This window comes from Suricata suricatta, chromosome 1, assembly GCF_006229205.1.
Source record: "Suricata suricatta isolate VVHF042 chromosome 1, meerkat_22Aug2017_6uvM2_HiC, whole genome shotgun sequence".
In the NCBI taxonomy this organism is placed as follows: domain Eukaryota; kingdom Metazoa; phylum Chordata; class Mammalia; order Carnivora; family Herpestidae; genus Suricata; species Suricata suricatta.
The window spans coordinates 26,555,503-26,568,437 of NC_043700.1; the positions used below are offsets into that span (position 1 = coordinate 26,555,503).

The window sequence follows — 12,935 nt, forward strand, 5'->3', positions numbered from 1 at the left end:
TTGCAACTATTCATTCATTCAAAGTATTGATTATGCATTCACTCACTTGTGCCAGGCATTATGCAAAAAAGAAAGCACTGAATGAATATAGTTAGTCCCTGCTCTCACGGAGCCCTACTATTCCAACCACAGTCTCTCAGCCTATCGGAGCTGCTGGCTCAAGGGACAGCAGCAGAATCACAACATTCCCTAAAATTTTCAAAGCCTTGGGCTAGAAATCAGAGGGAGAGAAAGGTAGAAAATGGTGACCTTTTTGAGCTAAAAAAAAAATCTATATTCTAGCACAGTACTCTTTGGATCTGTGGTTGGGGCTATGTTTTTTTTGTTTTGTTTTGTTTTTGTATGAGAGAGAGAGTGCTCTCTTGTGCAACCAGGGGGAGGGGCAGAGAAAGAAAGAGGGAGAGGGAAACCCAAGCAGGTTCCATACTTCAGCCAGAGCCTAACGTGGGGCTCAATCCCCTGAACCTAACTGTGAGATCATGACCTGAGCCGAAATCAAGAGTGGATGCTAACTACTGAACCACGCAGGCACCCCAGGGATATGATTGAGTAGTTTGTGACCTTCAAATACCACTAGCCTAGTATTTTGGCAGCTCCTAGTAATAAGCCTCTGGGACTTTCCACTGGTTTTAGAAGCCTAGTTACACTTCAGCACAACACTACAACAACCAGATGCCTCTGACTTAGAAGAGAAAAAAAAAGCAATTAGTTACCAACAGAGTTGAGGAAGCCAAGGGTGGAGAGCTATATATAGTCATGCTGAACCCTCTTGCTTCTCTAGCTCACGAGTACATTAGGTTGTCAGAAAGAGCACAAGCGTAGAATCAGACAGACATGAGTTTGAATCCCAACCTTCCCTCCCACTTACTGGCTATTGGTGGGTAAGTTTCTAAATCTTTTGAGCTCAGTTTCTTATTCAATAAAATGGGGATGGTAATACACAATAGAGGTTTTGAGATCAAGAGAAAATGCATATAAAAAGCACCTCTTTTCTAATTTATGATAGATCTGATGAGGACACTGACCCTTCTGAATTATTTCTGCAGACTGCTGGATCCCAAGTTCACAAAAAGCTTACTGGAAAGAGAGGAGATAAATTCCCCTGGTGACTTGCTCACTTTTAGGAACAAATCAACTGATGGCAGAAAGCTTGCCTCCCAGACTGGGGCACCGGGGTGATGGGTTCTCAGGGCTCTGACTTCTCAGGGGCACCCACGGCTGAGAAGACCTGAAACATACAATACCTTCCAGCTGGCAAATTCCCCCGCAGAGCCCTCATTCCCCAGAGGGGCATTAACCACTGATAAGCCTTAGAGAAGTCTCTTGCACTCCTGACTACGCTCAACACCAGAGACACTCGGTAGCTTTGCCTCCTTCGCAATCTTACAATCCATCTCTAAGAACTCCCTATCCCAACCTTGTGTTCAGTAGTTTGCTCAGTCGGCCTGCCAACACGGGCTCACAGTGAAGACAGGGGCCTCTCTTGACAGGGACAGAACATGTAAAGAGTATGATGATACATATGGAAAAACTCAGGAGCTTCACCATTCTTCACTCAGGAGTCCTCTCACCCTCAATTCTGCTGAGATAGGTAAAAACTTCACATTGCCCATGTCAGTGCTAAAATAAGGATTCGATCCATTTACAGTTGCACCTGTCAAGAATGTCACCTGCACTCGATAGTAAACTTCCTTCTTCTGGTTCCCCATTTCTGTCTCCTATCCTAGAGTTGCCTACAGCTTCCTGTTTTCCTTTGTTGTGTCCCACAATCTAGCTCAAGACTGGTATGAGGAAGCAGCATGTAGAATATGACAGACGAGTCATCATTCACTAAGGAAAACCCTATCAATGCATCAACTCATTCTTTCAGCAACTCTATACTGAATACTACTTAGTGCATGGCTGACTGTTCTAGGGGTTGGAATATGTAGGCGGCCAGAACAAAGATCTCTTTGTTGAGTTTCATCAGCTTTCCACCCACATTGACTAAATAAGACCACTTGGCCCTGTGCCTCTTCAACTCTGACACCAATTCTGAACTGTGTGCTTTATCCACACCATCAAGCAATTAACTCAATTCTGACACTATCTACCTGGAGTTTGCATAAGCTCCCATAGGTTGAGGACTCAGTCTTCCAAGCCTGCCTCCTGCCCCTATTTCAGAGGCCAATCTCAAGTCCAGCAGTCACCTGTGCTTCAGACCAGCTATTGGAGGTTCTGACAACCCCCTTCTTGGGCTGGATTAATTGCTAGAGTGGCTCATGGAAATTAGAGGAACATTTTCCTTACCAGATTACCAGCTTATTATAAAAGGATATAACCCAGAACAGGCAGGTGCAAGAGATGCATAGGGCAAGGTATGTGGGAGATCGGAGCCACAAATACACGTCTCCCCAATCACGAGTTTGCCAACGCAGAAGCTTTCTGAACCCCATCCTTTTGGTTTTTAATGATGGTTCTTTTTTTTCCCCAAGGTTTATTTATTTATTTTGTGACAGAGAGAGAGAAAGCACACACAAGAAGGGGAGGGGCAGAGAGTGAGGGAGAGAGAGAATCCCAAGCAGGCTCCCCACTGTCAGCGCAGAACCTGTTGTGAGGTTCCAACTCATGAACCAGGAGACCGTGCCTTAGCAAAAACCAAGTCAGATGCTCAACTGACTGAGCCACCAAGGGCGCCCCGATGAAGCTTCTCTTACATAGGCATGATTGATTAAGTCATTGGCCACTGGTGATTGATTCAACCTCCAGCTCATCTTCCTTCTCCCCTCCTCAGAGTCCGGGGGATGGGAATGAAATCCTAAGCCTCAAATCACAAGGTTGGTTCTCTAGCCAACCAGCCCTCATCCTTAGGTTCTTTCCAGAAGTCACCCCATTAATCCCATATCTCCTGTTTCCCCCACCAAAAGAAAATGATCTAGGATTCTACAGCCTCATTTAATATCTAATGTTGCAACACCCAGTGAATAATAAATGATTATCAATTATGACTGACTGGAATCCACTTACGAATGCCCAAGGTCATTAGTCTTTACACAAAATTCCTTCAATCCCACCCTACAAGAAACATTCTTTGTTATGACTTGTTCAAAGTACCTTTTATGAAGGGTAAAACCCTGAGGGAGTCAAAGGCAGCCTTTCTTTTCTGGCCCGGCAGATTTAGGCAGTCAGCTAAGCAGTATTATACTAAACCTGGTACAAAAAAGTTAAACAATCGACAGGGTAAATCAAAAGACCAATTTCAACATTAGGATTTGCCTACTTCAACTAACCCCACCCTTTCTAATCACTCCTTTATTAAGCACTTATGAATATAGGTGTGCCACACTTTATGAAACTCTAAACCCACAAAACAAATTCAGGTAATTTTTTGTTTTTGAGGGCTACATGTCAATACCTAAGGTATGATCTCCTTTTGTAAACATCCATTTAAAAATTCATGTTCAGGGGCCCCTGGATGGCTCAGTTGGTTAAGCATCCAACTCTTGATTTTGGCTCATGGTTCATGAGATTCTTCCCTGCACTGGGCTCTGTGCTAACAGCACACAGCCTGCTTGTGATTCTCGTGAGCTCTCTCTCTCTCTGCCCCTCACCTGCTCATGCTTTTTCTCTCTCTCAAAACAAATATTTAAAAAATAAATAAAAATGCAGGCTCAACTGTGGGACATTATACTAAAATCAGGGAAATAAGCCAAATATTGCATGGTTCCACTTACATGATACCTATTTTAAGGAATCTCTACATCCAACATGGGGCTTGAACTCACAACCCCAAGATCAAGAGCTGCATGCTTCACCAACTGAGCTAGCCAGGTGCCCCTGAGAGACGTAAAACAGTCAAATTCATAGAACCAAAGAATGGAATGGTGGTTGCCAGGATCTGGGCAGGGGTGGGAGGGGAATGCAAAGTTACTAATCAACAGGCACAAAACTTCAGTCAAGCAGGCTGAGTGAGTTTTAGATATCCTGCTGTACCACATTGTACCTATAGTCAGTAATACTGTACTGGATGCTTAAAAATCTGTTAAGAGAGTAGATTTCATGTAAGTGAAAATTTTTAAAAAGCATGTTTAGCTTAAGGAGACACAGACAGCATAATATCAAAGTGCACGCTATCACCTCCAAGTTAGGCTGATTTACATGTTGCTAAGTAATTGTTTTCAGCCTAGATAAATACAGTCTACAGAGCAGCCTGTTTCTCAGGCATCTTTTAAAAACCCCCACCTCTTCTGCTGGCACCTCCAGTTGGCACCGTACAGAACAGTTCATAGTGACATTAATAATCAAGAAGGACTTTACTATGTACAATCTTCCAGTTGTAAAGTAAATGAGTTGCGGAGATGTAACGTACAGCATGGTGCCTAAAGTTGACATTACTGTATTGCGTATTTGGAAGCTGCTCAGAGCATAAGTCTTAAGAGTTCTTATCACACACCTAGGTGGCACCCCAAGTGTCTGACTCTTGATTTTGGCTCAGGTCATGATCTCAGTACATGAGTCTAAGCCCCGCACTGGCTCTTCACTAACAGCACAGAGCCTGCTTGGGATTCTCTCCCCACCTCCCCACTGTTGGTGTGCGTGTGCTCTCTCTCTCTCTCAAAACAAATAAACATTTTAAAAATAGTTCTTGGGGCCCCTGGGTGGCTCAGTTGGTTAAGCAGCTGACTTGGCTCAGGTCATGATCTCACGGTTCGTGGGTTCAAGTCCTGCGTCAGGCTCTGTGCGGACAGCTCAGAGCCTGGAGCCTGCTTCGGATTCTGTGTCTCCCTCTTTCTGACCCTTCCCTGCTCATGCTTGCATGTGCTCTCTCTCTCTCTCTCTCTCTCAATAAATAAATATTTTTAAAAATAAATTAAAAAAATAAAAATAGTCTTACCACAAGAAAAGAAAAGATTTGTTACTATGTATGGTGACAAGGTTAACTAGGCTTCTGGTGGTGATCATTTCACAGTACAAACAAATATGGAATCATCATGCTGTACACCTAAACTAACGCAATGTTATATGTCAACTATATCTCAACTTGAATAAAAAAAGAAGGCTTTTGTCCTGGTAATCAATCCTCACTACCTACCCAACTCTCATTGGTGAGAACCACACGCCTAAAGCATAAGAACCCAGTTACTCTTGATCACAGAATCCGTACACTCAGCAAGAACACTCACTCGAACAAGTGCTCCCACAGGCCCTGGGGCAAAGGGCGCAGTAAACCAGAAAGAACTTTCCTCAAGTGAACTCTTCCCAGGTCTGCGTAGGCAGAGAACTGAACCGCAGATACAAAGCTCCCAGAAGGCTGTCTTTCACCTTGGCTTTGGACAATCCTTGCATTTCTCCTTGGTCTACACTTGATCATGAGAGAAATACTACATCTTACCTTCTCGGAGATGCCAAAAACTGAATTCAAAGATCATCTCATTTATTTTTCTGCCCCTAGAAATGACTTACTTGCAGTAGGCAACAAGAGATTACTATCTTTAATTGGATTCCAGGGAAAAACAGATGATTTCTTTCAGTTTCCCACCTTCAGTGTCTAATCTAATACCCTACTACTACAGTTTTTTTTTGCCTGATGGAGAAAAATAAAGACAAATTTAAAGATGGAATCATATTATTTGAGCTACACATGCCTCTGCACCTGGTTTAGCCATTAGAAGTTTAGTAGTAATCCTGGTTCCTGTTGCGTCTTTCACTTTGAACTAAAGGAGGTCAGAAGATGCCACCCCAAAATACGCTACTTTGGCATACAGATTATTTTGAACTGAAGATAAGAAAGAGCAAATAAGGGCCTCTCTGGCCCCTCCCTTTCCGCCTAAAAGCAAGGCAGAAATCTCCCTTTGTGAAGGTGTCCCTGGCCCCTCTCCTGTACCAGGAGAACACTTATCACTAAAAATGTAAAGACAGCAGAGCATAATCCACACCAATAAAACCTTGTTAAAGTAACCTTTATCTTCTGTTAGTTTCCCTCATATATTTACCTTCCCAGAATTGACTGTTCCCAGAAGCCGAAACCCCTTTCCTTTGTCTAGTCACTTCTCCACAATTTATCACCCTTTCTTATATTGGTATCAAGTTCCCAAGTCTAAGTGATCCTTCTCCTGCACTACCTCTCTGTGACAGTCCCATGTACATGTGATATAAACTATTAATCTGTCTCTTGTTGGTCTAATTTGCAGACTCCAGCTATTGAATCTCATAGGATAGAGGAAACGTTTTTCCTCCCCTTGAGGAGGAATATGGGGCAAAGTCATCTCATACTTGAACTTCTTAACAGCTTAAAAAATTCTGTCAAAGAAAAGATGAACTCTTAAGTACACCAACACGCATCACTCATCTGGAAAATACAAGTCTCCTTGGAAGGGGCCAACTCTCTTAGATCACGGAAGTAAAAAAAAAAAAAAAAAAAAAAAAAGACCTCCTAGAAAAGACAGAATGGGATCTGGGTGGCTCAGTTGGTTAAGCGTCCCACTTGGGCTCAGGTCATGATCTCAGGGTTCATGGGATGGAGCCTCACGTCAGAATCAGTGCTGACAGCAGGGAGCCTGCTTGAGATTCTCTCTCCCTCGTTCTGCCTTCCTGTGCTCTCTCTCAGAAATAAATAAACATAAAAAAGATTTATAATAGAAAAGGAGGACTGAAGAGTCAGAAAATTCAGACAAACAGTCATATCATGTAGACAACCTTGGAAGCATAAAATTATAAAACCAAGAAATGAATGACACCAGGACCAAATCATTGTCATCTGACCAACACAACTATTCAGGATTCACCAGATTCATCCTAATGCTTCATACAGTCCCTTCTTTGTATGAAGACCATACCATTGTGTCTGGCTCATGTTACACCAAAACCACAAAATCAGAATGTAGCTCTTTAGAGGCACCTGGGTGGCTCTGCTGGTTAGTGTTTGACTCTTGATTTCAGCTCAGATCATGATCCCAGGGTTATGAGATCCAGCCCTGCATTGGGCTCTCACTGAGCATGGAGGTTGCTTGAGATTCTCTCTCTCCCTCTCCCTCCTTGTGTGCTCACTCTCTCTCTCACAAAAAAAAAAAAAAAAAGAGCTCTTTAAAAATACATCCACTGGGGCTTCGTCCTACATCTACTAAATCAAGGGCTATGGAGTGAAGACCGATGTGGTAGACCCTATTTAACTAAGTGTTTTTGGAGTAAATGATGTTTGATTCCTAAGAAGGAAGGGTAAGAAGTTTCCTCCCCTGTAGTAAAGAACATGCTTAAACAGGTTCAACAAGTCACAGTTTACTCCACATAAATATACCAAAGCTATAGTTTCTGATGGCTGGCCCACCAATTGCAGAGGTTATGCTATGCTTGGTTTGTTTTCAACCACATTTTAGCTAATACTCTGCTACTCAGTAAAGTGAGGTTGCTGAACCAGAACAATGCTTCTCAAATTCCTACAAGGATCTGTGTAAATCTAATCCTTTTTTTTTCCTTTTTTTAGTTTATTATTTTGAGAGAGAGAGAGAGAGAGCGAGCGAGCATGTAAGCAAGTGGGGGAAGGACAGAGAGGGAGAGAGAATCACCAGTAAGGGGCCACACTCAGTGTGGAACCAGACATGGGGCTTGACCTCACAACCATGATATGACCTGAGTTGAAGTTGGATGCTTACCCAACTGAGCCACCAGGCACCCTTCTGTGAGTCTAATCCTTAAAGAAATGAAAAGAACAGGACCCATGTAGGGTTTCATAAAGCTAAAAATATTCGGTTTAAAGGACTGTCCTTTACTTGAAATTATAAGCCCCTACTTGTTATCAAAACATCATTCTTGATTTAAAAAAAGATAGTGATAGAATTTTTTAATGGCCATTACCCTAAAAAATTAAGTCAGCAAGCTTATGTTAGTGCTTCCAGTTTTTTAAAACAACTATACTCTGGAAAGCCTGGAAGTCTGGGGGCTCAGTTGGTTAAGTGCCTGACTTTGGCTCAAGTCATGACCTCACAGTTTTTGAGTTTGAGCCCCAACATCAGGCTCTCCACTGACAGCACAGAGCCTGCTTTGGATCCTCCCTCTCCTTCTCTCTCTGTCCCCCCACCACCCCACTGGCATGCTCTCTCACAAATAAATAAACATTTAAAAAAAAGTAAAATAAAATAAAACTATAGCCTGACTGGATTAGTGGATCTCCAAAATCACTTCTAGCTTTATCACACCATGAGTCTAAACTTTAATGCAAGAAAGTTCAAGAAAGAACCCCCCCAAAAAACAACAAAAAAGCCCCAAAAACAAAAACTTGGTTTTTTTAAGAAATTAAAATACTGCATGCAACTACAATGAAGGCTTCATGAGGACAGGGATTTTTTTTTTTAGTTGTTTATTGTCACATTAGTTTCCATACAACACCCAGTGCTCTTACCCACAAGTGCCCTCCTCCATCACCACATTTCCCCCTCTCCCCCTTCAACCCTCAGTTCGTTTTCAGTATTCAATAGAATCTCAAGTTTTGCGTCCCTCTCTCTCTCCAACTCTCTTTCCCTCTTTCCCTCCCTCTGGTCCTCCATTAAGTTTCTCCTGTTAGACCTATGAGTGCAAACATATGGTATCTGTCCTTCTCTGCCTGACTTATTTCACTTAGCATGACACCCTCGAGGTCCATCCACTTTCCTACAAATGGCCAGATTTCATTCTTTCTCATTGCCATGTAGTACTCCATTGTGTATATATACCACATCTTCTTGATCCATTCATCAGGTGATGGACATTTGGGCTCTTTCCATGTTTTGGCTATTGTTGACAGTGCTGCTATGAACATTGGGGTACATGTGCTCCTATGCATCAGCACTTCTGTATCCCTTGGGTAAATCCCTAGCAGGGCTATTGCTGGGTCATAAGGGAGTTCTATGGATAGTTTTTTGAGGAACCTCCACACTGTTTTCCAGAGTGGCTGCACCAGTTTACATCCCCACCAACAGTGTAGGAGGGTGCCCGTCTCTCCACACTCTCACCAGCATCTCTAGTCTCTTGATTTGTTCGTTTTAACCACTCTGACTGGCGTTAGGTGGTATCTCAGTGTGGTTTTGATTTGTGTTTCCCTGATGATGAGTGATGCTGAGCATCGTTTCATGTGCCTGTAGGCCATCTGGATGAGGGCAGGGATTTTTAACTGCTTTGTTTGCTGCTATGACCCCAGCATTTAAAAACACACCTGTACACCTGAATACAGGTATTTGAACAAACAAAATACAGGAATTCGAGCAAACAAAAACAAAACAATTAAAAACAAAAACAATCCCACTATCTGCAGGAAGACTTTAATTTGAAACTTCAGTGTGAATTTATCTACAGCAACTTAAAAAATTCACCAAGTTCCAGAATTGAAAGTTTTAGGGAAAAGAATGGTTAACGAGTCAATATTAAAGATACTTCTATTGACTTCCCCAAGGGACATCTCTCAGCCGTACCACTACCATAAAATCACTTTTATTAAGCACTCTCATGCTCAAAAACCCTTCCACACAGTTCCCTGTGCTTCCGGAAACTTCATTTTTTTAGAAACTCTAAATCCAACGTGGGGATTGAACTCACCTCACCATCCCAAGATCAAAAGTCACATGCTCTAAGGGCACCCAGGTGGCTGAGTCGGTTAAGTGCCCAACTTTGGCTGGGGTCATGATCTCACAGTTTGTGGGTTCAAGCCCTGAACTGGGCTCTGTGCTGACAGTGCAGAGGCTGCTTCACATCCTCTCTCTCTCTCTCTCTCTCTCTCTCTCTAAAAAATCAACATTAAAAAAAAAAAAGTCATGTGCTCTAACAACTGAGCCAGGCAAGCCACCCCAGAAACTTCATTGTTTTTTTACTACAATGTATTCATCAGTTTCCCATGTCTTACTCCTAAGATATTCTGTGTGCCCATCAAATTCAATTACACAATATACCCTGCCTTTCTGCCTTTGCCTCTGACCCTACCCTGTCAAAAAATGGTATTCATCTGTTCAAGTTCAGAAAGACACTCTCGTCTTCACAAAACCATCCATCCCATGGTGCCCAGGCAGAAGTGATGATTTCAAGTCTTCTCTCAACTACTGTAATTTTTTACTATCAGGAGCAATTAACACTGGCCTCCTCACTTTGGAGTTGACTGTCTACATTTTGCTCCCCCACCATTTTGCAAATTTCCTGTGGGAACGGACCTTTATCATACAAATGTTTGTATCTGGGGGTGCCAGGGTGGCTCAGTTGGTTAAATATCATTATCTCATAGCTCAGGAGTTCAAGCCCCCCGTTGGGCTCTGTGCTGACAGCTCAGAGCCTGAAGCCTGCTTTGGACTGTGTCTCCTTCTCTCTCTGCCCCTCACCTACTCACACTCTGTCTCTTTCAAAAATAAATAAACATTAAAACAAACAAATGTTTGTATCTACCCTTTTCTCTTGCCAGTCTCAATCCAAGTACTTAGCACTTAGAATACAGGAAATGAAGACATGAACAAATTAAATGATGTGCTTCAGAGGGCCTCCATTTCCCCTACACCTACTTGGAAATCGCTAGACATCAGAAGTTTATTACTGCAACTATGGATAGCCTAGATAACTGGAATTGTTCAATCTAGACTCATGTCTTGTCATTAAGTCTTCTCTGATACTCAACACAGACCTACACCCTTTCTTGTAATTCAAAACCAAAAGCCATGGGGCACCTGGGTGGCTCAATGGGTTAAGTGTCTGGCTTCGGCTCAGGTCATGATCTCAGCTCATGGGTTTGAGTCCTGCGTCAGGCTCTGTGCTGACAGCTAGCTCAGAGCCTGGAGCCTGTCTTTGGATTCTGTGTCTCCCTCTCTCTCTGACCCTCCCCTGCTCACACTGTCTCTCTCAAAAATAAATAAAACATTAAAAAAAGATTTAAGAAGCCAGTTCGAGAAGAACCCAAATGGAATGTCATGAAAAAGTGAAATGGGAGATTTCCCCCAAGATACCAATGCTTACAGGAAAATAAAATTTGCTACATCTGAATGATATAAGGAAGTCCCCGGCACACTAAAAGGAAGCAGTAAATGCCAAGCTGTCCAAAGCTGTCCTTTGTCTCACTCTCAGAAGTAGTTCATCTCTTAGTGTATTCATATTCCTAACCAGAACCTAAAAATGGGGCCAGCCCCTTTTTGACTACTACCAGTGGAACCAGGCAATAACAACGGATGCCACAAGCTGATGATGACATAATGCAGAAGGAGGAGAACTGAGAAAAGTAAAGAGATACAAAGATGAGAAGTCGTCATGTGCTCACACCAGCAGTCCAGGGGGCCTCATAGTGGCACCCAACAATCTGCTTTCTGCAGAGACAGACTTCTAAGGAAGTCTGGACTAAGATGTCAAGGTCCAAGTTGACAATCTTTTCCTCCATTCCCACTTTCATTTGGAACTTGTTTAATGTTTATCATTTTAGTTGGTTTGGGAGAGAGTGAGAGAGGGAGCACACTCAGGTGCATATAAGTGGGGGAGGGAGGGAGAAAGAGAGAGGAGGGGAGAGAAGGAAGGGGAGGAGAGAGGGAGAGAGGGAAGGAGAGAGGGAGAGAGGGAAGGAGAGAGGGAGAGAGGGAAGGAGAGAGGGAGAGAGAAAGGGAGAGAGAGAGAGAGAGAGCGAGCGAGCGAGAGAGAAAGAAAATCTGAAGCAGTCTCCATGCTCAGGGCAGAGCTGGATGATGGGCTCCAAATTCTAGAGTCCCAGGCTTCACTTACTGAGCCACCCAGGCACCCCTTGAACTTGAAAACTGCTTACAGGACAGTGGAGCCAGCCCTTTCACAAACTATCAATTTTGAGTGTCACTTATTACACATATGGTTATTGAGCAAGATATTTCGTTGAGGTTATATGAGGTAGACAAACACATGAACCCATCCTTGCCCTTAAGGAGTTCCCAATTTGGCAAAATTTAAACATCAGTCTCCAAAAGAATTTGGAGAACCCGTCCCCAATCCCAGGTTACTTTTGGATGCAGAATTTCAGTATTAACAGCAAGTACCCCTCCCAAGTCTTGTAACAGAAGAAGCCACACCAATAGCATGGGAACAAAAACTCTTTTTTTAATGATAAAGCTTCTCAATCCTAATAGCAACCCTCTTTTGGGGGAGTAGTTTCAAAATCCCTTCCCGGTTCAACGAGACAAAATGTAAAGGTCTGAGAATCTCTGTAAACCCTACATTAAGGTAACCTGTAGGCAGTTGTCAACCTCCGCCGCAACCATAATCACCGGTGCGGCTTCCAAAAATCCCAAAGCCCAGTCTGCACTTCAGACCAGCGAAGTCGGAAGCCACAGGCGTGGAACCCAGACCAGCAGAATTTTTCCAACTCCTCAGCGGATTCGAAAGCGCGGTAAATCATTTTTGCCCCGGAAACTGAAAAGACAGGATCAAGACCTGCATTCCTCAAGGGCACATCCCCAATCCCACTCCCCAGCCAGCTGCAATTTTTCCATAGGCAACTCTGCTTCAAAGATCTGGTGAGGAGATCAACATAGAATACAATACTCTTCCACCCAGAGGAGCAACCACCGCCGGTTAACACTGCACCTGGGCAGAAACAGACGAAGGCTTCGCCGGGGGAGGCGCGAGGAAGCTGTTTACACTTTTCTCCTTTAAACCTGCTAGGACCCTGACCTCGGATGCGGGTGGGAAAGCGGCGCGCGCGGCACTGGGGACCCGTCTCCGGACGGACGAACAGCACCAGAAAGGAGGACTGTCCCAGCCCAGCGAAGAGAAAGCCGGGCTGCGGACGCGGCGCTGCAAACGCAGAGGCGCCAGGAGACGCGCGGGCAGGGACCCCGTACTCACGCAAGTGCCGCCCAGCTTGTGGCTCTCCACCACGGCGGCCCTGGCGCCCAGCTCGGCCGCCCGGCGCGCGCTGGCCAGCCCGCCCGAGCCACCCCCGATCACCAGGTAGTCGTACGAGACCACGCCGTCGGCGGCGGGCGGCCGGCGCTGCGGCT

General features: G+C 44.1%; 1 protein-coding gene across 1 annotated transcript in view; it reads right to left on the bottom strand.

Moving 5' to 3' along the window:
• The window catches only part of GSR (glutathione-disulfide reductase), a 44,161-nt gene that overhangs the window by 30,345 nt on the left and 881 nt on the right, over positions 1–12,935 (bottom strand). Inside the window, exon 2 of the mRNA XM_029950171.1 lies at positions 12,781–12,933. Within this exon, the coding sequence (XP_029806031.1) occupies positions 12,781–12,933 (153 nt within the window). The remainder of the gene's footprint in view (positions 1–12,780; positions 12,934–12,935) is intronic.